At 51.3% G+C, this 26,660-nt stretch overlaps 5 protein-coding genes across 5 annotated transcripts; 2 read left to right on the top strand and 3 right to left on the bottom strand.

The window, feature by feature from the left end:
* Nucleotides 1-1,495: 1,495 nt before the first annotated feature.
* Nucleotides 1,496-5,138, top strand: COCSUDRAFT_41971 (short-chain dehydrogenase/reductase SDR; the record flags this gene model as incomplete). The annotated part of the gene is made up of 7 exons (XM_005647450.1): nt 1,496-1,615; nt 1,996-2,130; nt 2,755-2,892; nt 3,347-3,542; nt 3,872-4,025; nt 4,481-4,552; nt 5,018-5,138. 7 exons carry the CDS (start codon nt 1,496-1,498, stop codon nt 5,136-5,138), a joined length of 936 nt encoding a protein of 311 aa, XP_005647507.1.
* Nucleotides 5,139-8,580: 3,442 nt separating this feature from the next.
* On the bottom strand, nt 8,581-12,732 carry COCSUDRAFT_15613 (MFS general substrate transporter; the record flags this gene model as incomplete). The annotated part of the gene is made up of 9 exons (XM_005647449.1): nt 8,581-8,859; nt 9,310-9,498; nt 9,744-9,941; nt 10,185-10,385; nt 10,902-11,129; nt 11,322-11,405; nt 11,636-11,749; nt 12,047-12,172; nt 12,553-12,732. 9 exons carry the CDS (start codon nt 12,730-12,732, stop codon nt 8,581-8,583), a joined length of 1,599 nt encoding a protein of 532 aa, XP_005647506.1.
* A 4,959-nt stretch (nt 12,733-17,691) lies between these two features.
* Nucleotides 17,692-21,198, bottom strand: COCSUDRAFT_41969 (hypothetical protein; the record flags this gene model as incomplete). The annotated part of the gene is made up of 8 exons (XM_005647448.1): nt 17,692-17,904; nt 18,291-18,434; nt 18,930-19,127; nt 19,454-19,594; nt 19,894-20,096; nt 20,454-20,575; nt 20,832-20,920; nt 21,118-21,198. 8 exons carry the CDS (start codon nt 21,196-21,198, stop codon nt 17,692-17,694), a joined length of 1,191 nt encoding a protein of 396 aa, XP_005647505.1.
* A 1,599-nt stretch (nt 21,199-22,797) lies between these two features.
* On the top strand, nt 22,798-24,579 carry COCSUDRAFT_15989 (phosphoglycerate mutase-like protein; the record flags this gene model as incomplete). Its single annotated transcript, XM_005647447.1, has 4 exons — nt 22,798-22,974; nt 23,374-23,503; nt 23,972-24,079; nt 24,440-24,579. 4 exons carry the CDS (start codon nt 22,798-22,800, stop codon nt 24,577-24,579), a joined length of 555 nt encoding a protein of 184 aa, XP_005647504.1.
* Nucleotides 24,580-25,057: 478 nt separating this feature from the next.
* COCSUDRAFT_15824 (hypothetical protein) lies at nt 25,058-26,607 on the bottom strand (the record flags this gene model as incomplete). The annotated part of the gene is made up of 6 exons (XM_005647446.1): nt 25,058-25,267; nt 25,502-25,568; nt 25,756-25,817; nt 25,986-26,078; nt 26,218-26,344; nt 26,462-26,607. 6 exons carry the CDS (start codon nt 26,605-26,607, stop codon nt 25,058-25,060), a joined length of 705 nt encoding a protein of 234 aa, XP_005647503.1.
* Between the last annotated feature and the right edge of the window lie 53 nt (nt 26,608-26,660).

Here is a 26,660-nt window from a genome sequence, read left to right as displayed (position 1 = left end):
CAGAAGCTGCAGATATATCTTCAGGAACTAGCTGCCTTTTGTTCATCTGGTTGTGAATTCCTCAGACTGTGTCCTGCGGGTGAAAGTACAGCTATCCAACGTGGGTTGAGGCAAGACCTGTCATAGCAATATTCAGCAAGTGTTTATTGAAACTGATATTACCAAGGGCCAGTGATTGTATTTTTTAGTTGAATCACATAGCCGGGCCCACCAGTGCACAGAAGCAAATAGGACAATGACATGCTCTGGGCCTCTTGATAGGTAGTGTGACTCAACCAGGTGTACAGTAGAATATTTTGAGTCACTTCAGATCAGCTAAGTGGAAGAGAGCCACATACCCAGTGAAACCTCTAGCTCGTACTGTGAGCCTCATAGGGTGCATGCATGCAAGGACTGCAAGGGGTGGAGGATCAACAGATGTTTGGCTGGAATCTTGGTTGCAGGTTTCTTTTTGTCGTTGCATTGTTCTGAAAATATAGAGGTGTAACGGAGGTCGTCATGCTACATCATGTATTTGATCAAGAGCAACTCTATTCTCTGCAGCTACATCAGGCTGGCACACAGCGCTGGCATTTATGAGCCCTGGCATTGTTGATGTTAGAAGCATGCAGCCAATGGGGCATGATCCTCTTTGGAGATCGTATCATCAGCGACAGTCACAGATTGACTAGAAGCTCCTGAGCTGAAAGTGTGTCATTGGACCAGCACCACGTGGGCATACCGTAAACCTTTAGCAAGTTGGTGTCGGAAGTTCCGAAAGACCTCTTCGCGTTTCGAAACGACCGCAAACGACCCATCTGGGTCCAATTGCATCCCAATAGCAACAATAATCTCTTGTCGAAGCGCGTGGGTAGTTACTTTTGCTACGTCGTCGGGCGTGGGCAAGGTCTCGTCGACGTTACGGACTCACCATCGCTGGGCATCCCGAACGTGAGTATGCCTCCATCGCTCCCAAATTGTAGATATGTATGTCGCATAACCTTTGAACCTAGTTATATTGAGATAAAGAGCAGTTCACCTCAGATTCTTGCACAAATATGCCGACTGCGAGCTTTATGGCGCCCGACGGTGAGAGGGGATGCTCAAAATGTCTGGCAGCGAATTGTGTGCCCACCTGGATGACACGCCTGCTCGACACATCTTCAATCAAATAAGTAGTCTTGAGGTGATTTGCGTAATTTTGTCAGGAATGGTGCCTTTGTTGTTCCCGCACTTGTCCCTCTCAAGCTCAATGCTCATCAGATGGGTCCAACAGGCAGTCGAAGTAATCTTCATTCACCTAAGCAGAAGCGTCATGGTAATTTGCTCAGGACCTGGCTCTTTCTCACTTGCTTCACCCCCCTCAAGCACAAGCTGCAACACTTTCAATTGCAGAATCAACCTGTTAGCTTCGGCTCCACAGACGGGCTGAATCCACTCTGCGTCAAGCACCCTGACGCAGCTCTATGCAGACAGACTTCAGGCCTGACAAATGAGCCTCCCAGAAATTGCGATAATGCCCCAGGCCCTGTCTCCCGCAGGCAGGCATTGGACGATGGTGGAGGCTCAGAAATATGTGGTGGTGACTGGAGCCAGTTCAGGCATCGGCCTCGGCACAGTACGGGTGCTTATCCAGGTAAGCTTCACTTCTCAATTTTTTTTATTGTGATTACAGTCTCATTCACTCCAAGATTCCTCTTGGAGGTATCGTCCTGCCGGACCAGCCGAATCTGAAAGAAGAGGGACCTCAATACTCTGAGTCTTTATGCCATATGGGTCTACTTTTGTGCTGAGCAATACACTGGCTGGGTGCTGCATGAGACACCATTGAGATTAGTAATAAACTGACTAAGTCATGAAATCGCGAGACTAATGTTGCTGAATAACACAGGCCGCGCCTGTGGCAGCGCTGAGCACTCAGCTGCCTGCATGCTCCATAAAAAGTGTAATCAGTGACCAATCTTGGATAAGTATTAATAGACTGGAACACTAACTGATGACAAACGAACTTCTCAGGCAGGGTACCACGTCTGCGGCAGCGTGCGACGGCCGGCTGACGGGGAGCGCCTAGTCACGGAGTTTGGCGAGTCATTCACCCCCCTGCTGTTTGACGTCACTGATCAGGCAGCTGTCAAGAAGGCAGCCGAAAAGGTGCTGCGATCCGCTACTCCTGCAAACAATAAACCTACTGGTGCATGTTCCACAAAAGCTCTGTCAGCACTGAACGCAGTGCGCAGTCAGTGCCGTGTTCATGCTGCCCGCTGAATGGCCGGTCAACAGCTCAACAAATTAGTGGAGTTCTGTCAACTCCCTGTCCCTTCTCAAGCCCGAAACACTTCTGTCTACCTGAGGAGGGACGGAAATCTCTAATAGTGCACCGCACTTTTGACAGTTGCACTGGCTGCTGCCTGAGTTGGCCCCTGCAACAAGCTGGCTGCACACGATTCTTTATCAGAAAACAGCACGCTACATTTTCTGGGCACCTGAGCAGACAAGCCTCAGGGGGTGCAACTATGGAGCAGCACCCATGGTCGGTAACAGTCATTACCAGCCTGATGTACATGGCTACTGCAGACTTATAAGTAATCTTGATCAGGTGTATTTTGTCAGCTGCAATTCTGCCAGCGCAGTATCTGCCACTGCCTAAGCCAGCCGTTGTTGTCCTTGTTGCAGGCCGCTCGCAGTCACGATGTAATTCAAGCCAAACTAGGGGAGGCAGGATGGCCTCTGACAGCATGTTAATGTAGTGCTGACACAACAGTGTGCTGATAGGAGGTCAGGGAATTGCTGGGAGGCAAAACGCTGTTTGGACTGGTCAACAACGCGGGAGTGGCATTCCACGGGCCGTTGATGCATCAGCCCATCGCTGAATTTGCGCGCAACGTTGAGATCAACCTCACCGGCACGCTCATTGTCACCCAGGCAAGCTGGAAGGCTTTTGCTTTGAATTTGAATTCGAATTTGCTGTGCATGCAGGAGTCATGCCTGTGAATGCCATAGTACCTTATCAAACTTCACAATCTCCCTGTTGATGAATTTAGCCCGTGCGAAAAATTGCTGGGTGTGTGGATGGTCCATACGCGTAGCTTGGAAAGTTGATGTCCTACTCATGCTCTTAAAAGGCAAGGGTCTTAAGAGTTAAGAAGAAAATTTGTCAGCCCGTACACAAAAATCTGATCATGGATGTGAGGCCGGTGCTGGCTGCCGGCTCCTCTCCACTGAAGCAGACCCCTATGTGTTCTAGTGTGAAGCATTTGACAGTGTCTGAAGCTCAATACTCTGGCAAGTCATCAAGTATAAGTTGGATGGAAGCGGTGTACTATGACTGACTGAGTCACTAAGTCAGAAGTAATTTCTGTCTCGGCAGGCGTTCCTGCCGCTGCTGGGCGCTGACCGGACGCTGACCGGACCTCCCGGCCGCATCATCATGGTGTCATCCATCGGCGGGAAATTCGCCGCGCCGTTTATTGGCGCGTACGCCGCTTCGAAGCACGGCCTTGAGGGATTGTCCGAGAGTCTTCGAAGGGAGCTCATGCTCTTTGGCATCGATGTCATCGTTGTTGGTGAGTGATGCCTCTCTTTCTCATGTGCCCTTGGCAGTGCTTTGGGGTCTAGCAATGCTTCTGAGGAGGGGCCCTTGCCCGGCATAGTGTAGTTGAGAGCTGTGAATGATAGTATTCTTACAAACAGACTATTTTTCTTTTGTACAAGACTAGTTTGATTGGCTCTTGTTGGGTGCATGCAATCATGCCGTTCAGCGATGACTCCCCGACCTGGCTTCAAAATTCACATGATACACATCCGAAGCTTGCTGTTTGTGATAATCTTACGGGCAAACGGTGTGAAAGACCCTCAGACGAAACCCTAATCAATTCCCCTCATTCTGTCCCAGGCCCGGGGGCAGTGGTGACGCCGATTTGGGACAAGGCAGAGGCGCAAGATATCAGCGCGTATGATAATACTCCTTACAAAGATGCTCTGGCCAAGTTTGCCAAAATTATGCTGGACGACGGCCGCAGCGGCCACTCACCTGAACACATTGGCAGGTGACAATCTCACACCAGGATAATGCTTTTTCTTTCTTGGCTAATTTCTTGTCCATAATCCCCCAACTTGTGAAGCAAGATAGCCGGGTGCCTTGCCTGGTGGGTCCGAGTCAGAGTGTGAAAGGCGGGTGCTGATCCTTGTCATCTGTGAGCAGCCAAGGAGGCTGTTGCCGCATTACCAATCTGCCTCTCTTTACAATGATACTAGAGCTGCACCAGTTGCATCAGTTTTGCCGAGTTTTTCCACGTTCCAGAGCAGTTTCTGGGGTTCGATTAGGCAGAGCAGTTCTGCCCTTCAACCTGTGCGCAGAAATGAGAAGATCTGCATCGCTGCAGTATGCTGCTTTTTCTTCTTTGAAAAGGCACCTCCAGTCATGCACATGACATCACTATGATGTCATGCACGTGACATCACCATGATGTCATCCATGTGTTGCTGTGATGATGTCATGCAGGGGCATCGAAAAGGCGCTCACAGCGCGGCGGCCGTCTGTGCGCTACGCCATTGTGGCAAACAAATTTCAGAGGTGCGCACAGTCATTGTTGTAGTTGTTACACGCCTTTGCCTTTCCAATTCGCAAGGATCAGGTGTCCGCAGCAGCGTTTCTATGACAGCTTCCAAAGCTTCTCCATCTTGGGCTTTCCTCCACCAGATCACAGAAGAACCAAGAGAGTTCTCAGGTCTTAGTCTGACAAAATCATTCCAGGATCTGTGCGCAGTAGCCTCATTAAGTGAAGAGAAATGCAAGACATGCAAGGCGGTGTTAGCGCGCCAAGTGAGGGAGAAAGGGCTGCCTCGTGGCTTCAGACTCTGTCCTATTGGAAACCGGCTCAAGCCACAAAAGTGGCTGAAGATGGAAACTTCAAAAAAGCTCTGGCTCGGATTTGTGGACTGCCAAGCTCTGCGGGTGCAGTTGGGATTGTGAGCGCCTAAGAGATGACCTGACCAAGTTTGGATTTAAAATTTGAAATATTGCTTTTATGGTGTCCAGGTGGACTCTGCCACTGCTGCTGCCTGTGAGATGGGTTGATTGGCTCATGGCCTCAACTCTGGGGCTGCTGTACAAGAAGCCAGCCAAGAAGCTGGTGCAGACAAACGGCAAAAAGGAGTAAAAGTTGTGTGACTCTATAGTGGGCAATTGGAACAGAATTTCACTTGCCTATGGATGATTGTTTGAACCTTGGAGTTGTTTTGTTGTAGACTCTACGGTACATGAGCTGCCTTCAATTAGTGCAGCTGAAGCTGAGTCACTGCACAAGACATTGAACAGGCCTGTGAGGTTGACCTAGAACAACAGACATATGATCACAGAAAGATACTAGGCAAAAGGGTCGCCCAACGAGACGATATCCTTCCTTCAAGCTGGACTGTTAGTGCTGTTGGCTAGCTGGTGCCCATGCTGTACTTGTGTCATTTGACTGAAAGTTTCATGCAAGTGTTGACTCAGATCTGGGCGAGGCCCCTAAAGGCTGCACGCCAGACACAATACGCTAGATTTGACTTTTATGCATAAGCTTTGCATGATGTCAACAAGATCCTGCAACGCCAGCAGAGCTCCATTTCTTTCCTCAAGCATACCGTAATGTGGCATGCATCACATGACAGCATCATGACACATCGCATGCATGAGATGGAATGCATGCGATGCTGACTCGGCTAGGAGAGACCTTCCTTCGCGGCATTCTCAGGCCGGCGACAAACTGCAGTTGCCATCGGATGGACGAATTGACATCAGGTATGTAACCTTCTTCACATCAGACCTCAAAATCCATTTACACATGGAGCTGCAGGTGTCGTGCACTTATGCATCAGAGCATGGTTTTCCATTGCATGCGCAGACAATTGCAGCATTGGTACCTAGAGCTGATTCGCTGCAGACCAGGCAGGCTCTGTGCAGCTGCACCTGACCTTCACATCAGGTTCTCATAGCAGCCATTTACATCAGGCTCTGATGCAAATGTGTCCTGCTGATGACAGAGAGGCTTTTTTAACATGAGAAATGCATGTGGTACATGCGATCTTACCGAGCAGGGGGCTTTCCTGGCAGACGTGCACGCTGCAGCTACCTTCTGCTGCATGACAGAAAGTACATGCAGCTCATCAAGCAAGACATTGCTATCCTGCCGCATTGCTCATGCAGGTGTCCACTTACGTGGGTGTGGTGTGCGCAGATGAAGATGCCTTCAACACCATAGCAGCAGAACATTCTATATGGCACTCCACTCTACTCTAGAACACTCTATATGGACACTCTCTAAATGGAGGGAAGCTTTCTTTTGTGTCAAATACACTGGTCTGATGCCATGCCACTTGATATGTAAAGTGCAGTGCGCTTGTTGTCATCTTGATGTTCCTTCTTATCTCCAGCACCAATCCCCAATGGCATCAATGACCTCCTACTTCAAAGGGCGCTCCTTCAGCTCATTTGTTGCATCATAGGCAATGATTGCTATAGCGCCCAAGACTACAACCACCACGTGGAGCTGTCCTAGCAAGCCATAACCCAGCCATATGTAAGTGTAGTTGACAGCAGCTTTCTCATCTGTGTAAGCATATAAACGTTGCTCCAGCTCTACCAAAGCTTGCGCAAATTCCGCCTTGAGCTCGGAGATAGCTGCATCCTCTGCCAGCTGTCTGCCCCCTGCATGATACCAACAAACCTCATTTCAGATTTGATTTCAGGTGCTGGTGTCCAGAGCGCAAGGGGCGTTGCTCTGACTGGTAAGGCTGAGCTTTAAGGCTGAGTGTGATGGGTCGAGAGTTCAAAAAGTCAATGCAGCCTGTGAGGGCTACCCCGGTGGCTAACCTTTTGAGCTGCTGGATCGCGGCATTGGTGGGGGTTCAAGGGTTGTGATCATGTTTGGCGCAGGCAAGACGGCTCCTGACAGTGCCAACCCAGGCGCATCTGCAAGCCCAAGCAGCTGATTCTTTCCCACAGTCCTTGCAGCATCTGCCCATATGAATTGACTGCATGGTTCCAGAGTGCTGAGGAAGTGGAGGCAGAATTAACCTGAAGTTGGCGTGATCCTATGAGCAAGGAACCTGCTTGCATCTGGAAGGGTGCTCGTATCCCCCATCATCAGGATGCGAGCTGCACTTGTTGCTCCTGCACAATTTCAAAGCGCAGAAGTTGGCTCTACGGAAAGGAGCACTTCGCTGCGAAATTCTTGCTCGTTATGACTGGAAGTCGTTCGGTGGGCCTGAAACTATATGGCTGGGGTGACCCTTCAGTTCAGATGAATTTCTTGCGTATCTTCAAGTTTATTACTGGGACGCAAAGTAAGAGGAGGGACGTTAGATCGCACCGATTATCAATTGGCAGGCAACCCCAAAGAAGCTTACTTTCACAGCCATATTGTGCACGAACGGTTTGGGACTTCGACAGCTCTCCTGTTCAGGTTGATGAGTTCGCTCTTAAAAAACTCACAACCCAATCACCAGCATCGACCTATTCAACATCAGGTGGACGATGGAGGCGATGTTCAGGACATTTGGAGGTTTGATTTACCACGTGCTGTCCGCTGACTGCGCATGACAAATCTTTCTAGGCTCCTCAGGTGTGTGGCCTCTATTCTGGGGCAATTCTGGAAAATTGGAAATATCAAGGCATGAGGTGAGCAATTGTAATCTCATCCAGCTGCTGCTCTCACACATGACAACTATCAAATGTCAAACACAAATATGAACCCAGATGTTTAGTGCTCAAAGCGCAGATGTCTAAATGCAGCATGTCGGGCAGAGCTGAGCTGCAAGGGTACACTTGCATGCGTGAGCTCGTTCATACATGCTTACAGAGGCGACGCAGTCTCTCACAGCTGGCTAGAGGCGCCTCTAGCTATGGTGAAAGGCTGGTGTAAATAAGATTACCCCCGAAATGCAGCTGTATGTGCACTCGCAAGGCAGCCTCGCTATGATGATCATATGATGTGTGCATATCTGTGTGGCAAAGCTTTCAAGCGACAACTCAGCTTAGAATTGCTGACAATTATTATTACTAAGGTCCGCATGTGTACGATCCCTCCTTGGAGCGTGCTTAAGCAAGCTTGCCACACTTGCCCAGCAACACACAATGATTACAGCCATAATGGTAACAGTAGCAGGCAGCTTCAGGCAGTCATAGTCATCTGTGCTCTGCAATATCTCTGGTCGGTATCCTACAGTGCAATCACCACCTCAAAAGATGCCCTGCAAAGGATCTGCAGTACTTAAAAAATGTGCAGCCCTTCAATTAAGCTGCAATTTGAGTTATTGTACAATGCCCTGCGCCAACTCGGCAGGGCTGGGTTAAATGTCATTTACTACAGCCACATACTTTTATGGCCCCGGCTGGCGGGGGGGCGGTATAAATTCTGAGCACCATGTCCACGGTTGATTGGGTCTGTCGAGTCCAACAAGGGGTAGGACTTGGCAGCCTTCAACTGCGCTTGTCTGCAGGACGCACCTTGCCTCTCGGCAGGAAAAGCGTGTGATAATAATGGATAATAATAACAATAACAGTAACAATAATAGTAACAATAATAATAATCATAGATATAACAATAATAATATTGTATCCTACACATGCGTTCTGGGAGAATTTTCAACATTTGCAGGCCCTCCCTCGCTCCCCTGCTTGTTGATATCTCCCCCAACCCTAGGCTGCACAGCGTCCTGGTCTGGCGGCGAATAGTGCTCCTCGGAAGCTGCACTCAGATCGAGCATGTCATTCTGGCTCGAGCTGCGCTGTCTGGCAGAGCATTCCAGTTCCTTGCTCGCATCGCGGTCCCGGGGAAATGTGCGGTACAGAAGGGTGTAGAATAAAAATTGCAGACCCCACGGCACCACCAGACACACCTGCAGAAGGCACGCTCAGCTGCTGACTTTTCAGTAAGGGTACAGAATTGGGTGCTAATGCCACTGCACCTTGCAAAATGGTTGGGCTTGCATCTGATAGACAGGCCCAGCAAGACTGGCCACATAAAGCATCTCTTCAGCCTATGGTCTTCCTCTAGCAGTGCGGATCAGTGTCAGTGACTTAAAGCTGCCCGCTCACTGCACACTCCTTGCCCAGATGCATCACCTTTCCAATTACTGACAATCCCGTGACAAAGCTGGTCTCACCAGCAGACTGTTGACGGGAGCATGCCAGCTAAACTGCGCACAACGACGCATCCCCACATAATGATGACTAATCAGTGACTCATCAGCAGGGCGTTGCCGAGCGCGCACATTGCTGACCTGGCATACAATTACTGATCACCGCATAGGGACAACAGATATGGGGATGACTAAGCGGTGACTCACCAGGAGACCGTTGCCGAGAGCGCGCGCGTTGCTGAGCTGGCGGGCCGGGGTCGGGTCATGCCAGTCCGCCACGTACCCAAACCACCTCTCGGCTATCAGCCCGACCAGTGGCGCAGACAGAGCCGATATTGCGCCCTCAAAGCAGCGGTCAAACGCGTAGACTGAGGACCTCAGGCTGTCTGGTACAACCTGCTCGCACACCAAGTTTTGAGATTTTCAGAGCTGCACCGACTGAGTTGCCTCACTTACTTGGCAGGCATGAAGGTCCTCCAAAATCTCGCCACAAATGCAAGTTTTCTGCAGACGGCAAGCTGACTGGAGTGACAGGGGACGCCGGTGATGTTCTCGGGACAGCAAGACTCTTGACTAATCTATAACATGGCACTGCTGACAGGGAGTGGCGAAGCGCTGAGGTCTGACCAGGGGTGAGTTACTAATCGAGCAGAAGGAGGGCACGCCTCTGAGAACATGGCGGAGTTGTGGGTCTGCGGCCAGCTGACGAGAGTTCCCATGATGAACATCAGCGCTGCATACGCCGGTGCCAAGCCGTCCATTGACCCGGCGCTGCCGTCCCGGCTCGGAAGCACCTTGATCAGTACGGCGGCCAGCGGGAGTCCTGTCGCGATGCTCACCTGCACAGACAACATCACTTAAAATTCTGATCTTTCTATACTCAGGCTCCGGCCACCCAAGGCAGGGCAGGGCCCCCCTGTATTGGCATATCCCCCATGTGAACAACGTGAGACCAGAGGATCACAAAAGAGAGACTACTGTGGCAGTGTCTGGCAAGCAGTCTCAGCAGGAATATAATCCTTGATCGCATGTTCTCTGCTTGCATCTGATAAGATATTTACCAGACTACAAGTACTGCCCACCTGGCAGGTGAGCTGGCGGCCCGAGTCGGGCAGCGGCCGCACGAGCGCGTCTCCGACGGCGCCCCCCACGAAGTTCCCCAGAGCCGTGCCGCCCCAAAACAGCGCCGTGAGCGCCGCGGCCGGCACGTTTGAGAATCCCAGCAGCTGCAACCACATGGTGAAATATCCCATCGCCGTCCACGGCATCCCTCCCACCACACCCTGCGCACACAGCGTGCAGCTAAGAAGGCTGCAGATCAGAAATTACAATCTATGAAACGACCTGCCCCTTCTAGGACGAGATAGCACAAACAAGCTGCCCCTGTGACTCTGTCAATGGGCTACTTTGCGCACAGCTACCAGCGCAGGTCGAAGGCGATCAAGGCAGCGATTGAGACACTGGAAGTCAAGTCTGAGGACTTCAACATGACCCAAAGCCGAGCCTGAGCGATGGCGTCCGCCAACTTTCCAGGGACAAGCCCTCATGCGCAGAGATGCCGGTGGCATGTTCTGGGTTCAACGAATGATTGTCTAAGGACTGGCATCACGTGGTAGAGCCCAATGCAATCCAGGAGGCATCTCTCCCCATGACAGAAAGTGAAAAGTAAAATCTGATTAAAACCCCACGAAAAGAGTGCCCCACAACGATATTTGATTGTTTAATTCACGCATATGATCTGTGGCACCTTTATATAGAAATATATAGATTATCATTCTAGATGCCAGGTAGCAACGCACCTGCAGCACGAGCACTTGGAAGGTCCGTATTTGCAGCACAGCGCGGAGGGAACGCCCCAGGTCGCGGCACGCATTAGTAACCGTTGCGCCAAGAGTTGAAAGGCGGCCGCCGGGCCGGGGGCGGCCTTCGCGGGCTGGCCGCGGCCGTGGGTCGCGACCCAGTAGCAGATTAGTCACTGCCGCAGCCGCAGCCAACACTGCCACCACGTAGAAGGCAAAACGCCAGCCCTGCGGTGTTGTTACACAGCTTGATTACTAGTGCACAGGACGTGAAATCTTAGCACCCAAAGGCGCATGCAGATCTATACAGGGAAGTGCAACGCAGACCGCGCAGCACAATGTCTGAAATGAATGGCTGCCAAAGGTGTAGCAGCATGATGTGTCTAGCAGCATGGCAGGGTCAGGCCAGCTAAGACCCACCTCGATTCCTCCCGGCTGCTTGCCGCTGACACTTGTTGCGAAGAATCCGCCCGCCATGCCGCCTGTTGATCTCGCACACAAGCTCTCACCGCTCTGCTCAATCTATATACAATCAAAATCAGAGCAGCAGCAAGAGCAGTGCTACAGATATAGAGACAAGAACAGCTGGCAGCCCCAGAGAATATCTCATTGCTGCTTTTGAGGTCACCAAGCTGGGGACAATTAGATCTGACATATATAGGTAGGAGGGGAAAATGTATGCGGGTATAAATGCACGCATGCAGCAGCGCACCCAGAGCAGCCATGGTGAAGACAAAGCCGAAGGCACGCCCCCGCACGGCCGGCGCGTAGTAATCCGCGACTAACGATTGCGCGCATGGCAGCACAAATGCCAGGCCCACGCCGTTGAACGCAGACCACGCCATCGCCTGCAGGTTGAAAAGTTGAATTCAAACACAGCCTTAAAGGCAATGCTTAGAGTAGGCTGCCTGCAACCGTTGCCAAAATTGGTGCTGCTCTGAAGGAAAGTACTAATTTCCGCATGGGGGTGCAATTTGCTGAGTTACGGCTATCGCAGGAGACATCAGGATTGCGCAGACCAATTGCAACGTTGCATTCCTGGCAGTCTCAGTTGGCAGGGGCAGCAAGGGGTGCGCATGCTGGGTTTGAGGGTTGCTTCACTCACACAAGAGGGATAAAACAAGGGTTTGAAAAGGAGTAGTCACCTGCTGTAGCGTGGTGGACAGGCCAATGGCTGCAGTCATGGCACCCCACAGGAAAGTGCCGGCCGCTACAATATGGATGCGATTGAAATTGTCGCCTAGGAGTCCACTCAGCGGTGAAATCAGCGCCTGATCAGGAGAAGCACGCATGCCTACTTAGCCAACTTGTCCCAATTTCTGACAAACATGCGCTCCAGTGCATCTCATAAGCGGCTGCCGCAGCATTGGAGTAATATTGTTAAGCTTCAAGGGCCATTTGTTTGGGTGCTTGCAGGAGCTTTGCCCCACACAAAGACCAAGGAACTTGCCAGGAAGGCAGCGTAGAGCCTGCAAGAATTGGCTATCAACTGGGCAGAGGAAAATCTTGTTGCTCTCAAAAGGTTCTGCTTCACTCAGAGATTCTCATTATGCAAATGCGATTCTCTCTGCTGCAATCTTCCCAGCTGCCTGTATTTTGTACTGTAAACTCTAGGCAGCTAGCCGTCCACATTTTGAATAAACATAATTACCTGAACGAGCGCTCGGCAAAGGGTGAGCGCGCCGAGCTGGGAGGGGGTAGCATGCAGAGATTTTCCAATGGGGGTATATACCGCCGTTAGAATCTGTTCGTCTAGGCGCTCCAGGATAAAAGTTATGCTCAGCACAGCTGTTGTGCGTGCCTGCGGCCCCTTGGAAACTGACTCGGCCATGGCTGAGGAGCCTGCGTGCACAGCCATGAGAGGAATTCAAAGCACTGATTGGATTTCTTGTGTCTGGAAGCGCTCTCTGAGATAATTTTATATCATCAAAAGCTTAATCTTAAGGGTTTTGAAACCAACACATGGTGAAGTCTTTAAAGGAGATGGCAATGGCACGATGGGGCATGCCACATGAATAGATGGAACAGGGAGATTTTGGTGGTTTGAAAGCGACTGATAATTTCAAGATTTGAAGATAGGTATGTCATACTTTTGAGGATCAGTGCACCTGCTGAGGAGGGCGCCTTTGAGGCAATCAGAGCAGCGGTTGCTGTACTACTATCGATCTCCGCTGATGCTGCGAGCTGCTGTCCCTCGTCAATGCTCAAAGAATGAATTGGTAGACCAGCCATCTTCAATGAGACCGTTGACGCGTGTCATGTCCGTAAAAGGATAAGACACCATTAAGGAAGCAGACCTGTGCCGCGCTTTGACCCATGGAATATTTCAATCAGAGTCAGACTTCTTATGACCTGAATATATTCGAAATAATTATTCTTTGTCCACTGATATTCTGCACGGCCTGGAAATAGTTTGATCAGACGAATTGCTACATCCAAGAAAGCGATGTCAGCACAGGACCTGGTGTCTCTGTGCTTGCTCCTGCAAGGATTGCCAACTCCCACAACATTGATACCAATCTAGTGTAGATCCCTGATCGCAATTGCAGCAATGTCCGATGACTGCATTGCCATGTCAGAATGCGTCACGGCCCCGTGCGCCAGGTGGTCAGCTCCCCTGCAGCTGCCACCGGCGAGTGACGAAGACTTCGGAGCCAGACCTTCAGCAAACATTTAGACTGGCCAAGAGGGAATAATTAAGCAATACAAGTGTGAAGTATTGTCAGCCGGCCAAGATTCCGAATGCTTGAGCGCTTCGCGGTAAGCCTGCCGGATGGGCTACATAACACCAATGTGGGTCACATCGCCGCGGACAGCCTGCCTCTCGTGACGATGCTGTGCTGCCTACCCACTCTTAGCTTGTTCTGGAGGCATCGGAGAGTTCTTGACCTGGTGAGCGGCTGGAATGAGCCGGCGGTCCCCTGTCGCACCAAAACCACTCGTTTACCCCACGACGTTTCGTGCGCTCTGTGTTGAAAGAGGGGTTTACTTGCCATCGCTAAGCTCTCGTTTGCTGTTGATCACCAGCAGGAGCCTTGAATAGTAAGCGTCGTGAACTCTCGATGCATCTCTGCCCGCAGTGCAGGAGGCGCGCCTTTTGTGCTTCTGCGCCATAATGGGTACCTGCTGCTGCCTGACAGGTGGTCCTCATCGTTGGATTCTTCCTAGCATGTGTGTATCACATCTGCCACATGGCCCCTGAAGGGCTGGTGGCCTCACGAGTACTGGGGATCTCTGGACCAGCATGGAGATCGCTGGATGTGGTCTATGCGCAGTGGCTGCTTGGAAGGACTTTTGGCCATGCTGTGGGTGCATCCCACAGCATCTCAAAAGGTACTGCATCTTGATTTTCTGTGCAAATATTCATGTCTGTCCGATTTTTACACTCTGGGAACCCCCTCCAAGGCAGACCACGCTCAGCCTTTGCCGGATACTTGCAAACACAAGATGGGGTGCATGCCACACTGCAACTCAATGCATACAAGTAGGGCAGAGTCCTGATGCTGCTGCATGCAGCAGATCACCTACTGTGTGACAATAGCAAATAGTTTTATGATCATCTGAGTAGGGTACGGTTGCATTGGAGTCCTGGAAGTGCGAAGTGATTCTACCACCTGCTGAAGGTGTCAGCTGCGCAGGTGTCACGAATGGGGCGTTCCCTGCGTTGCTGCTGCACCACGTGTTGACTGGAAGTCCACTCAGCGTGGCGGTCTGTGGGCGCGCACTGCTCTGTACGCTAGCGGCTGGCCTGGTGACTAAAGTGATTCTGGAGGGAGCAAAGACGATGCCCGACTACCCAACTGTGAGAGGCTGCAGCACTGCAGGTGAGAGGAGATTTTAACTGAGCAGACTGATGCGGACCTCAAAGAGGAGCTTTAAGCACGAGACGCAGCCCTGATGCCAATGGTGAGGAGTGCACGTCAAGAATATCCATTGCGTGGGGAGTGCCGGCTGCTCGGCAGCTGCCCCCGGATACGTTTTTTGCTGCTGTGCATTCGGACCTGGAAAGCAGTGATCTTCCCTCTCAGAGCATTGGTGCTCTGGTGGCTCTGCCAGTTGCCCTGTCAAAGCATCAATCTGTGTCTTCACTTTCAAGCAGCCCTTCAAAGTGTGGGATAGTGGCCGCACCAGAACCACACGGCTGTGGTTCTGGTGCGGCTCCTTTGGGGTCAAAGCATTTGCACCCACTAGCAGCTGTCTGCAGAGCGGCACTGAGCCATTGCTTTCTTCGGTGCAGCTCTCTTTTTGGCGGGCTTCGTTGCGTTTCCGATGCCGGAGCTCTTTCCTCGGCACTACTGGCTGTTCCACAGTCTGTGGCACGCTTTCCTTGGGGCAGGTGCGAGCCTTCAATGACCTCAAAGCATCATCACTGCTCCTGTTTCTATCAAGTCAATCCTTGTTACTGAGATCAGATCCAGCATGCTTGTGGGCTCTTGAGTTGAGATCCTCAGAGAACATATTGTCTTCTACCTCACTGATGTTGCCGACTATCATAGCATAAAGTCTTCCCACTCTCCTTTCTTTGACTAGCACGATCACTGTATCATGATGCATGCTTGACTGCCTGGTTCTTTGTGGCAGGATATTTTGAGCTTTATGCCATGCTGGAAGGGGAGAGTTGGAAGGGGACTGCACCTGCGCGGCTCAGGAGGGAAGTTACATTTGTGCAGCTGTCTGAGCGCTCAGCAATTGAGGATAAGCGAACAGCAGCCGCTCTGCAGGGAGACAGCTGCAGTGCAAAGGCTTCAGGCAGAGCAGAAGCAGCGCACATTGTGGCCTCTGGGAGTGTCAGCGGTCCTGTGCCTAAGAGAGGGTCAGGGTATGGAGATACCCCTGAGGCAAGGGGAATTGAGAGGGTTGGCTCAGGCAGTGTGCCTTGGCCGCGCGCAGAGCGCCTCAGGCTTTACAGGAGATCCCTGCAGAGACTAGCGAGGCTTGTGTGCCTACACTCGTGAGTGGCGCTGTTGTGTCTTCAGACATGCGCATGTACATGTTAAATACTGCGGGAAATCTTAATGATTGTATACATTCATTGGCGTGTCTGCTCTGTTCCTTGCAAATATGGTGCCCATTGCTGACTGGATTGGAAAGGCGATGTGATAAAAGTAATAATTGCTGACTTGACAGCTGAACACTCATATTATGGCCTCCACTTGGGATGCTTTCTCAGGGTGCGGCTGTCTGATTGCTGTTTACGCTAGCTCAAGCCTAGCTGAGCTAGATACACTGTCGAATTTGGTGGTGCTGGGAACATACCTTGCATTTTGGCATCAAAAGCGTCTTTTAATGTTGATGAAGCTTTGCACTGGTTGAGGTTATGTCTGCGAGCCTGCCTTGTAATCTGATCAAACGTCATGACTCAATGTCAATGTCCCAAGTCACTTGACCAGAGTCAACTATTATCACTCGAGAGAGCTCTGCAGATCAGCTGCTGCAGCCTTGCATGCAGGGTTTGACACTCCTTTAGGAATCCTAAAGGGATGGGCACTCCAGTTCAGGGATTGGGGGCAGCCTTCAGGGAAGCCCCAAGAAAAATGTGAAGACGTCCTAGCGTCAGGGCTTCGCCTAAATTTCTGGCGTGTGCTGTACAGATCTCAGGGACCTTGGACTGTTTCCAAATGCCATTGCATACGCATGGCCGTTGACAGTTGACCTGGTTTGCTGCAGATGCTAGATAATTCCTCAAAGCGTCCAAATATGGCCAGGCGTATGTCGTGCCAGTTGCCCAGACGTTGGACCAGGGCCTCATCCAAGTTTTTAAGACCCCGAAGGAAAAAATTTCGAGGTCAGGGATGCCCTTAACTTTCAGCACATCTCACGGGAAAAGGCAAGGGCAAAGCCCTTGCCTGTTTCCGCCCGACCTCAGTGACACCTCGAACTTTCAGTGACCCCCTGTCAAACCCTGCTTGCATGTGACGCACTGTAAACTTGCTCTATACAGTTCACTTCTGAAATAAGCATGCATGCAGTAGCAAGGCAAGCTGCCCTTTCACATCAGCAAGGCTGCCATCGTATCCCTTCCCTTGCCCAACAGAACTGTAACCCACTGGCAGATCATGCAGGTTGGTTTCTCAAATCATTTGGAGACTAACATGCACGCGCTGCTGAGTCAGCAGGGCATTGCTGATGTGTGACAACTTCAAACAAATCATCTGCATTGATACACAAAGCAACACAACAGCGAGCAACTGGCATTGCCTCTTGAAGACAGCCATGTATCCTCCAAAGAAACCTGTGAAACTGTACTCACAGGACTTCGATCTAGGCATGAGCGCTGTATTCTACACACTTTTGCATTGCAACTGTTACTTATAATATTACTTGTTCAAATTGTATCCACCAGAACTCCCAGTGCTGCTAATTGTTGGTTTCTGTGTCTTTGGACTTGGCAGTTTTGCATTCTTAAGAAGCTCCCTTGATAGCCATGAGCATCGCCAAACCTGACAGGTATTAAATCCCATAGCACATACAGGGAGACATCTGGACACCTGTGTCAGTGCCGCCTGCTCTAGGTTCTGTTCTGTTTATGAATATTTTATCACACGCTTTTCCTGCCAGAAGCAAGGTGCGTCTGCAGACAAGCTGCAGTAAAGGCTGCCAAAATCCTACCCCTTGATGGACTCGCCAGATCCAAGCAAGACCCAATCAACCGTGAGCACGGTGCTCAGTATTTATACCGCCCCCCACCAGCCGGGGCCGGGTTCTGTTTATGTTCACTGATATCCCCTCACACCCCTGTGATTGTAGAACAATTATCACGATGGAAGGGGTGTTCAAAGAAAGCCCGCTGTCACACCCCATTGATTATAGACATGTCAATGGGCGCCACTTCCTCCAACAGAGCCAGCGATATGTCCATGAGGACCTCTTTCTCCGGCCCTGACTTTGCGCATGAGTAGTGGAATGTCAACCACTGGTCCACCGTGCTTTCTGGACACTCCAAGACACCGCCGCGAATCCCCTCCAAAGGATCCTCCTCCTTGGCGAAGCTGACTGGCGCCACCTGCGCGCACATGCCGGCACGTGACGTCTCGGTTGGATACTAAAGACGCTTGCGCGGTAGAGGCATTGCCTGACAGGGGGCAGGTGTCAGCGAAAGAGCTCTTGGCCTATTTGGCGGAGCCCACACCCCAGCAAAAGCATCATCATTCTTGACAATGAGAAGCCTAGCCAGAGAAATGAAGACTGGGCGTCATGGTCTCACTTTTATAGTGTGCTCGCAGTGGCTTCACATCATTATCAAGTCTCAATGGGCCCCTCTAGAGGATCTTCAAGAAGATCTTCAACAGTCAGCTAGGCCCGCAAGACGTTCTAGACGCTAGTCAGTCGTCCCGTACTTGCACACTGACGATAATGACTAATTGTACTAACAATTACGCAAGCACGCACCTTGGATCGACCGGCGCAGCCGCAGGGCCCGGAGCACCAGCTGGGAAACCTGTCTTGGGACAGTTTGCGTATCCGCACAAAGGCGTCCCCTCCGCCGCCGGCATCGCGCAGAAAGTGTGGCGCCAGCACTTCATTGAACAGCACCTGCGCGCCAAATCACCGACTTTAGGAGTGTGCAATTGACTGCTGCAATCCTGTGGTCTGAAGCGCAATGTCCTGGGATAAAATCTTACTAATACCTGTGGCCTGTAGACTACCGGTGTGGCTGGTCTAAATCCCGCACTTCTGAATAATCAAGCTGCAAGCTGCAGCAGGTTGCCTACGATGCCATGACTTATAATATATTACTGCGGCACTGCTACCGATCAAGATGGGTTGTCAAAGTTGTAAATTCCTAGTGGTCATTCTAACACCCGCACCCTCGGCGGTGCGGGAAAGATTTCAAAGCAACTATTAAGGGTCTTCCTGACATCAAACACACCAGGATCATGCTCCATTCATGGAACATGACGCTTACAGAAACATTGCCGCAAATATTTTGATCAAGCTGCATCGCAGTAGCTGTGGCACAATGGCCCAAGAAGGGTAGCTGACGATTGTCTTAAATGTGTCATGGCTCAATGAGAATTAGGTGATCACCTGGTCGTGCCTGATCAGGCCGTCCTGGCGGTGCACGTCATGCTTATGCTGCGCTATCCAGTCATAGATGAACCTGACGGCGCGCGGACCCGAGTGCGCAAATATGAGGGAGGAGTCTTGGTCGAACTTTGAGTCCTTTGTGGCTGTGGTGTTGTCATTTGTCAGCTCACAGTGGTTGTCCGGGAGTCCGATGTCTGCCTGTCACACAGTGAGGATGTCAACTATACTGCATTCCTGCAAGCACTAAATGCTGCAACAATCCTTACAGTATTGTGAGCATTTGTGGCAAAGACTTTTCAGCCATGCACTGATCGATAAAGCAAATGATCACCAAGAAACACAGAACCCGCATCGCATTTAATGCTTGAATGCGCACTCAATGGGTGCCGTCCTTGCCCTCTCTGCAGGCTGGTGATTTAAAAGCTTGACGAAGGCAAGGATCCTTACTCGGTCAAACGGAGCAGCAGAAGACCCTGGCTTTCACACGGCGGTGGGTGTGGATCGGGGTGAATTGGGGGTGTCACCTGGAGTGAGAGCAGGTGGTGCATGGGATTTCTGTAAAATACATGGTCCACGTCGACATAGAGGACGCTGTAGCCAAGAGTTAGGATATTGAGAATAAGCTCCAGCTTGTGCAGCTCTGCTGCCACGTGCCAAGCATCGCCCTGCAAGCAGCCAGAACAATTTGGTTCTCTCCGTGCTCATCTGTCCAATCCCAAACTAGAACAGCGAGGGAGTTTGCATAGAGGCCCAAGTCACCACAATTGGCTTATATACTGACCAAGCGAGCTAGCTGTCCAGGCACATACAGCAGCAACCACCTCAACATTAGGTGTCCAGCCTTACATTGCAATGGAACCCAAATAGTCCCGATGACAGCCGTTTGAAGCAGACACTGTATATCAAGTCAGCTGACACATAAGGTATCTTGCAGGTGTGCACTCTTGCCCAAAGCAGAACTCACCGTTTCATACTCAGTGTCGTGGCCGGGCCAGTTTGTGCTCTGTACACAGTGGTGGCTGTAGCGCCCATTTAGCCCTTCGCAGATGGACTTTGCCCCTTTCCCCAAGCCCATCACCAGGGCATGGTTGGTTAGGTCCCCCGAGAGACTGTGCTTCAGGCCCGCCAGGAACTTCTGCAGCAGCTTTGCGAAGATGAAGCGGTTGCCTGAACACAGCACACGCTGACCACTCAGCTTGACAGATCCCATTTGTGCCTTTCAAATGGCTGAGAGTCCAGAAATGCACCCAGCGTGGGCTGCACAAGTCAAGCAAAGCGCCCAACGGATTGATGCTATGTGGTGTGAAGCCTGCAAGAGCCCCAATAAGTTTTTGCACAGCATGAAATAGAGCATCTGGTGCATGCTCTCAGCTGCAATCTGTGTTCAGAAAATTCCCAGAACTCATTTTGTACATCTGCACAGTGCAAATCTGGCCCTGCAGGGGTCTTACGACCAAAGGGATATTATTTTGTCCTCTGCCAATGGCAGACTCTGATTGATAGATCAGGTTCTATAGAGCGCACCAGTTGTGGCAATGACCATGCCGGTGGATTCGGCCAGGCTGGCGGGTCCATCGTGGTGTGCCGCATTAAACAGCGCCTCCCTTAGAGCTGCAGGTGGCAGGTGCGGCGTCTTGTGCACCCACCTGCGCACGCAATAAAATCACCCAGTGATATGGTGTGTTGCAAAACCATTTGAGGTCTCAATGGGGATGAGCTAGTCAGATTTGTTGCGCCTTTCCTTGTGCCGTGCTGCCCCTGGTCAGTAAGGGAACCATGTCACATAGCTGATGCATCGATAGACAACATTCTGCAGCGGTCAAGCCAAAGCTCGGCAAAGCAATGCTGCACTGCCCTGGGTGTGATACTGGCAAATTGGAAATCGTGGTTCACCACAAGTACCTGTCTCGGGGGCTGTGTTGTGGCTCTCCTGAGGGCACACCCGCAGCCTGATGCTCCCCCCTGTGATGCACCAATTTCGCCTCCGCACCCTGCAAGTGCACCCACTTGCACATCAGCAGCGAAGCACCCAGCACCATACCCATTCTACTCCCAGCATTTGCTCTTCCCAGCACATTCCCCAACAAATTTTTGGCACATTCCCAAAAGTATCTGCAGCACAGCGATGCTGGTTTGGCAGTAGATGCATCAGGGCGCAAAGATGGTGGGCGTGTAGCCTAAGACAGACCTGCGAGGCATGCTGGGATCCGAGTGCTGTGCTGTCAGACGCCCCAAAGAAGCCCAGCAATCCCTCCATAGCTGTAGACATGCCGCCCCTTTTCCCATGGTGATGGGGTTGCTTTTCTTGCGTGGCTGGGGACGCAGATTCCTGTGGCAAAGTTGGAGCAGGGGTTGGACTTTGGAGCAGCGCTCGCCTCGCTGGATGGGCCATCGCTAGCTTGCAGAGGACGCATGCTAGGCAGACCAGCAGAAGAGCTCCTCCTGCTTGCGGCCCTCTCATCCCATCTTACAGCTGTGCCAGTATACAAGGTTTCTCGTGATGGGTTTCTGACCAGTGAGCGCCATTCGGCGCAATCAGGCTTCCTTGGGAAAGATCGAATGAGAGAAACTCGGTGGAAAGTGTAGTAAGTAGCACCCCTCTGATCAATCACTTATCGTCTAGAAGTTTCAACCCGCGAACCGCCCCTGAGATCGCGATTAGATATGTCCCATCAGGCAAGAAAAGGCACTTGCAAAGGTGTCATCACTGGAGATTCGCAATGCTCAAAAGGCCCAACTCAATCCACGATCATGACAGGTATGACCACAACGCTAGCAACAAATACGTTCGATATGACTTGAATGTTACCACAAGATGGAGATTGAGGCAGAATAACGACTCGTTCCGAAAGTTGAACTTCCGAAACCGTTCACAGGGGGCGTTCCTGCAGATTCCCATGCACCGGAAGCTGGGTCAAGAGCAACATCGGCAAGTTCTGGTCGTTCCAGATTCCCTCAAATTCACCTTTGTGTGACATAAAATAAGGATCTGTGGATAGATATACCGACAAGATATCACGATTTGTGAGTCACAACAACAATCAAAGGAAGATGCTCAGAGGTGAGCGACGCAGTCTTCAGGATAAGCAGCGCGCTGCAAAGGCCTGTAGAGCTATGACAGACGCATCTACGGAGGTGCTGCTTCTACGGCACGGCGAGACCGATTGGAACCTCCAGTTCAGGTGAGAACTGCCTGCTTGCCAACCTCCAATACTTGCTGATGATGCTTCCAATGCCAAATGCAGGCCATTTCAATATCGCACATGAACGTGCATTATGACAGAGAACACCAAACCAATCTTGGAATGTCTCACTATCACCGGGCCTCATGAGCTCACTGAGTGATTGCGCCTGTACGCCCAGTACGCGGAGTACTGGGATTACTAGAATGCTCTGAGCACGTGGGCGGAAATCGGGGAGGTACTAGTGTTTGTCAGTGCTTTGTCAGTGCCAGTACGTCAGTACGCCCTCCCAGTACGAGTACTGGAGTACTCCCTTCCTGAAACATGGAGTACTGGTGCAAACCTGGGCTCACTCAGTCCTTTCTCTGCACAAGTGGTGCTCTATTTTGGGGACATGCAGAACGAGGGACAAAACACCTTGGCGCTTCAGATCTGCATGAATGGTGTTGCGCAGGCTACAGGGGCAGCATGCGCAGGACCCCCAGCTCAACGCCACCGGCGCCGCGCAGTCACGAGCGCTGGCCGCCCGGCTGGCGCGGGGGGGCCCAGCCGCGCCTGATATGGCCCCTCCTTTCATGCGGGGGAATCTCAATGCGCCTGATATGGCCGCAGGCGACATGCGGGGGGACCCTGCGGCGCGTGGTCTAGCGGCTCCTTTGATGCGGGGGGACCTTGACGCGCCTGATATGGCGAACGGTGGGAGTGGTCTTTCTGATAAGGGGGCCGGTGATCACCGCATAAGCGCAATTTACTCATCAGACCTGCGCCGCGCGCTGGAGACGGCCGAGATTGCGGCTGCGCCGCTCGGCGTTGCCGTGACGCCGGACGCATCGCTGCGGGAGCGGCACCTGGGCGTGTTGGAGGTGAATCACCAAATCATGCAATGCACAACCTATGATGTGTCACAGTCAGCCAACAGTTATGTTTGGAACTGCAACCTGGTTTAGAGAAGATCTCTCTCAGAGGAGCATGTGGAGCAGTGTGATGGACGTCATGAGGCAAGCTTTATGCAGCGGGAACAGTAATAACAGTAATAACAGTAATCACCATGATTGCAGGGTTGCCGACCACCCACAGATACATGCCCACTCAAGGAGAAGAGCTGCATTGCTTGTAATTGTATTGGCAAGAACGCAATTGAGCAAAGGAAGCTGTCTTTTGGCATTTCCAGGCCTCCAGGCAGGTCTGAAAGGCGCTGTCCTGCATACATCCTTGCCTCAATGAAGAAGGCATGGGACTCAATTTAAAGGGCCGATGTGCAGGGGTTGACGAGAGAGGAGGCGGCGGCGCAGCAGCCGGCGGCGTGGAGGGCGCTGCGCTGCGGCGGAGCCACAGCACGCATAGCAGGCGGCGGCGAAAGCATCGCGGATCTCAGCGCGCGCGTCGTGGCCGGTGCGCCATTACATCACCCGCTTACTCATCCCGCTGCGATAAGAAACTTTCCTGAGATTTATACATTCGGGAGCCACCAAACATTCAACCCGAGCCCACTCGGTCTTGTGGGTGGTGACTCACCTCACGTCTTCATATACATACTGTTGATGTGAAGAATGCAAATGCAAACATACAGGGAGCAATCCTTACAGTGTAGACCCTTGAGAGGGTCAGGGCCGCTCGAGTTGCTGACAAGAGAGGAACAGTATGTTGGGATGGGAATTTCTCTGGATAAGTGTAGCGGTCGGCGATTTGCTTTGTTAGCAGAAAGGCCGATGCAAGCGTGAAAGACAAAAGTACACACTGTGAGTCGGCAGATTGAACTCCCTGATGCGCCCAGAAGAGGCCAGCTTCTTGAATGAGGCTGTTCTTTGTAAAAATAACCGCTTATTCTGCAGCCTACTATTGTGATGACAACTTGTGCAGGGATTGAGGCCATAGCAGCTCGCCATCCTGGGGAGACAGTAGCGGTGTTCACACATGGCGGCGTGCTGGCTGCATGCTACCACCATGCAGTCGGGCACCCCTTCCCAGGTAGGAAACTCTAAAGCATCAAATTTTCTGGGGTCTTTCAAAGCAAGAGTGAACGCAAGACTTACTACTACCTACGGTCATTTGGAAAGTGGGCTTATGAATGGACATGCCTCTCTGCTTCCACTGCTATATGCCCTCATGAGCAGCAGGTCATCTAGTCTCTAGGCCCAGGGACGAAGTGAGTCGGCCGATCTTTGCAGTGCAGGATGAGCATTTGAGGAAAAGAGATACGCAGAGACCAAGTATCTTTCAATTTTCATCTAATCTGCACCTCTCCACATTGTTGAACTCTCCAGCAAAGCAGCTTTTGTGCAGTTTCCTCCAGACTGCATGGGCTTGAGACACGGTGTTTATGTGCAGGGAAGTTGGTGAATTGCGCAGTCAATAGGGTGAGAATAGAGGGGAGCAAGTGGGCGGTGGTAGAGTGGGGCGGTACTGAACACTTGCAGGGTACGGGTTATCAGCAGGAAGCGTTCGGGGGCAGCAAGACCACTGGGTGACTCAAGTATGAAGGAATTGCTAAGTTGGGTGAGCCAATTATGTCACACTCTTTCCTTGAACAGAAGATATTACTCTTGCAAGACCCAGCTCCCAGGACCGTGTTGAATTCTTGAACAGAAAATGAAAAGAACAGAAAATAAAAATACTTGCGTTACCCAACTTATCAAACATCGACGTCAAGGAAATTGACAACTGGCACTTGATTGATTTGATTATATACTTGATTTCACTTTTCATGGCTCCTGCAAATTGGGCAAGCATCTTTGCAGACAGAGTTTCGCAGCAACAATATTATGTTATATCAGGTGGCAAAGAAAAAGTTGAAAATAATATTTGCTTCTTTCATCAAGAGGTATACAGTCCCGCAGTGATACTATGCAAGATGAAACCATCAACTCTTTCTCAATCCTTTAATTCACAGCAAATTAGTTGCATCCCATAGCATCCCATCACATTAAAACAACTGATTCTCTTCTGTCATGCCAGCTGAGCTGCTTCCACGTCAGCCCCAGGACACCTATCCCCTCTATGCCGCTGCTTGCTGGGACATTGTGAGAAGCAAGGAGTGGCAAATGCCTCGTCAATTGCTGCGGGCTTGGGTGTCAGCCCGAAACTGAACTGGCAGCTGAAGTCCTCATAGTTGGGCGTCATTGTCAGCGGAAGCCCCATGTCCTTGGCAAAGAACTCCTGCGCGTGATGACTGGCTGGCATTAGTCATTGAGTCATAAGCACCTGCACTGTCAACTCTTAGGTCAAACAAATTGAGCAGACGAGCACTTGGCGATAGAAGTGATAGAGGTCTCCGTCTTGGGAACAGGGGTGCGCAATTGATGTGACTCAGACCCATGCCATCACCAAGAGCTCAGTGAAAAGCTGTGCAACTTCTGTGTCCAGCAGTGGTTGATGGCGATAAGCACTGACCTGCGTGGGTATCTTACAGCTGTTGAGGCACACTGAAGCGCAGCCGGTCTCCTCAAGATATCTGCACCTGCATGCACCAGTGCCCCATTCTGGCACGGCCCCAACGTGTGTAAGGCGCAGCTCAAACTACTATTTGCACCAAGCCCAAACATAATCCCAGGCTGCCACATGATAGGTGTGAAATGCAGGTGATCTAGAAAGCTCGTTGGGAGGCCTCAAAATTCAACAAACAAGGGTCCTGACATTCAGCGCACCTCTCTACTAGCACCCCTTGCCCTGATCCTATCCGGCCCCCATCCAGCTCCACATCATTTACCTGCAGCAAGTTTACAGAGCAACCTTTGCTATCCGAGGCCACTGGTGCAACGACATGTAAACATGCATTGCAATGCATGTCGATGCAGTGACAGAGACTTTCACTGACTGCCAGCAGGGGATGCTTGTGCGAGCAGGTGCATTGGGCGCTTGGGGACTGAGGCAGTACCTTGCAGGGACCCATCAGCCACTGGCAGGTGAGCATCGTTACCCACGCGTTGAGCTGGCAGGACACTTCAGGCATAGGCTTCGAGAACATGACCTGCGCAGAACTTGACAGGTGAAGGTCCCTTTCATTTCTTGAGGACTGGAATGGAGCACACATCGCACAGAAGCAGTGATCTCAAGAAGTACACGAAGTGTCATATGAAGTGAAGTGAGGTAGACCATCAGTGGCTCACCTTGAATGCAGGTGGTAGCCAGGATGGAAACAGGGAGAGCAGGATCTGTCGCGTTTTGACCTGCGTGTCCCTAGGATTGCTGCTTTTTGAGTTGAGAAGTCTAGTAAGATCGACTATCGCGTCATATCTGTATACATAGAGCCGATACTCAGGTCCAGCCTTCTGTTGCCATATACCCAAGGTTAGTTGTCTAGGAGCACAATAGCACTCATCGCCCTGTTGGATCTCGAGTAGAAAGGCTCACCCTTCCTTATCAGAATTTTTCCCGATCGCAGCCACCATTTTCTGCCTGAACAGAGACATTATGGCCCTGTTCAGTGGTTGAGAGTCGATGCTTTCATACGAGGGAGCAGGAGTCTCTGGCCCTGCCTTTGAGAAAGAGTCAGACATCATCAAATGTGTTTTCATAGACGTATAAGGCATGCGTCGCGCTCCATTTGTGC

This window comes from Coccomyxa subellipsoidea (assembly GCF_000258705.1).
Source record: "Coccomyxa subellipsoidea C-169, whole genome shotgun sequence".
Classification (NCBI taxonomy): Eukaryota; Viridiplantae; Chlorophyta; class Trebouxiophyceae; family Coccomyxaceae; genus Coccomyxa; species Coccomyxa subellipsoidea.
This window is presented reverse-complemented; position numbering and strand designations above follow the sequence as displayed.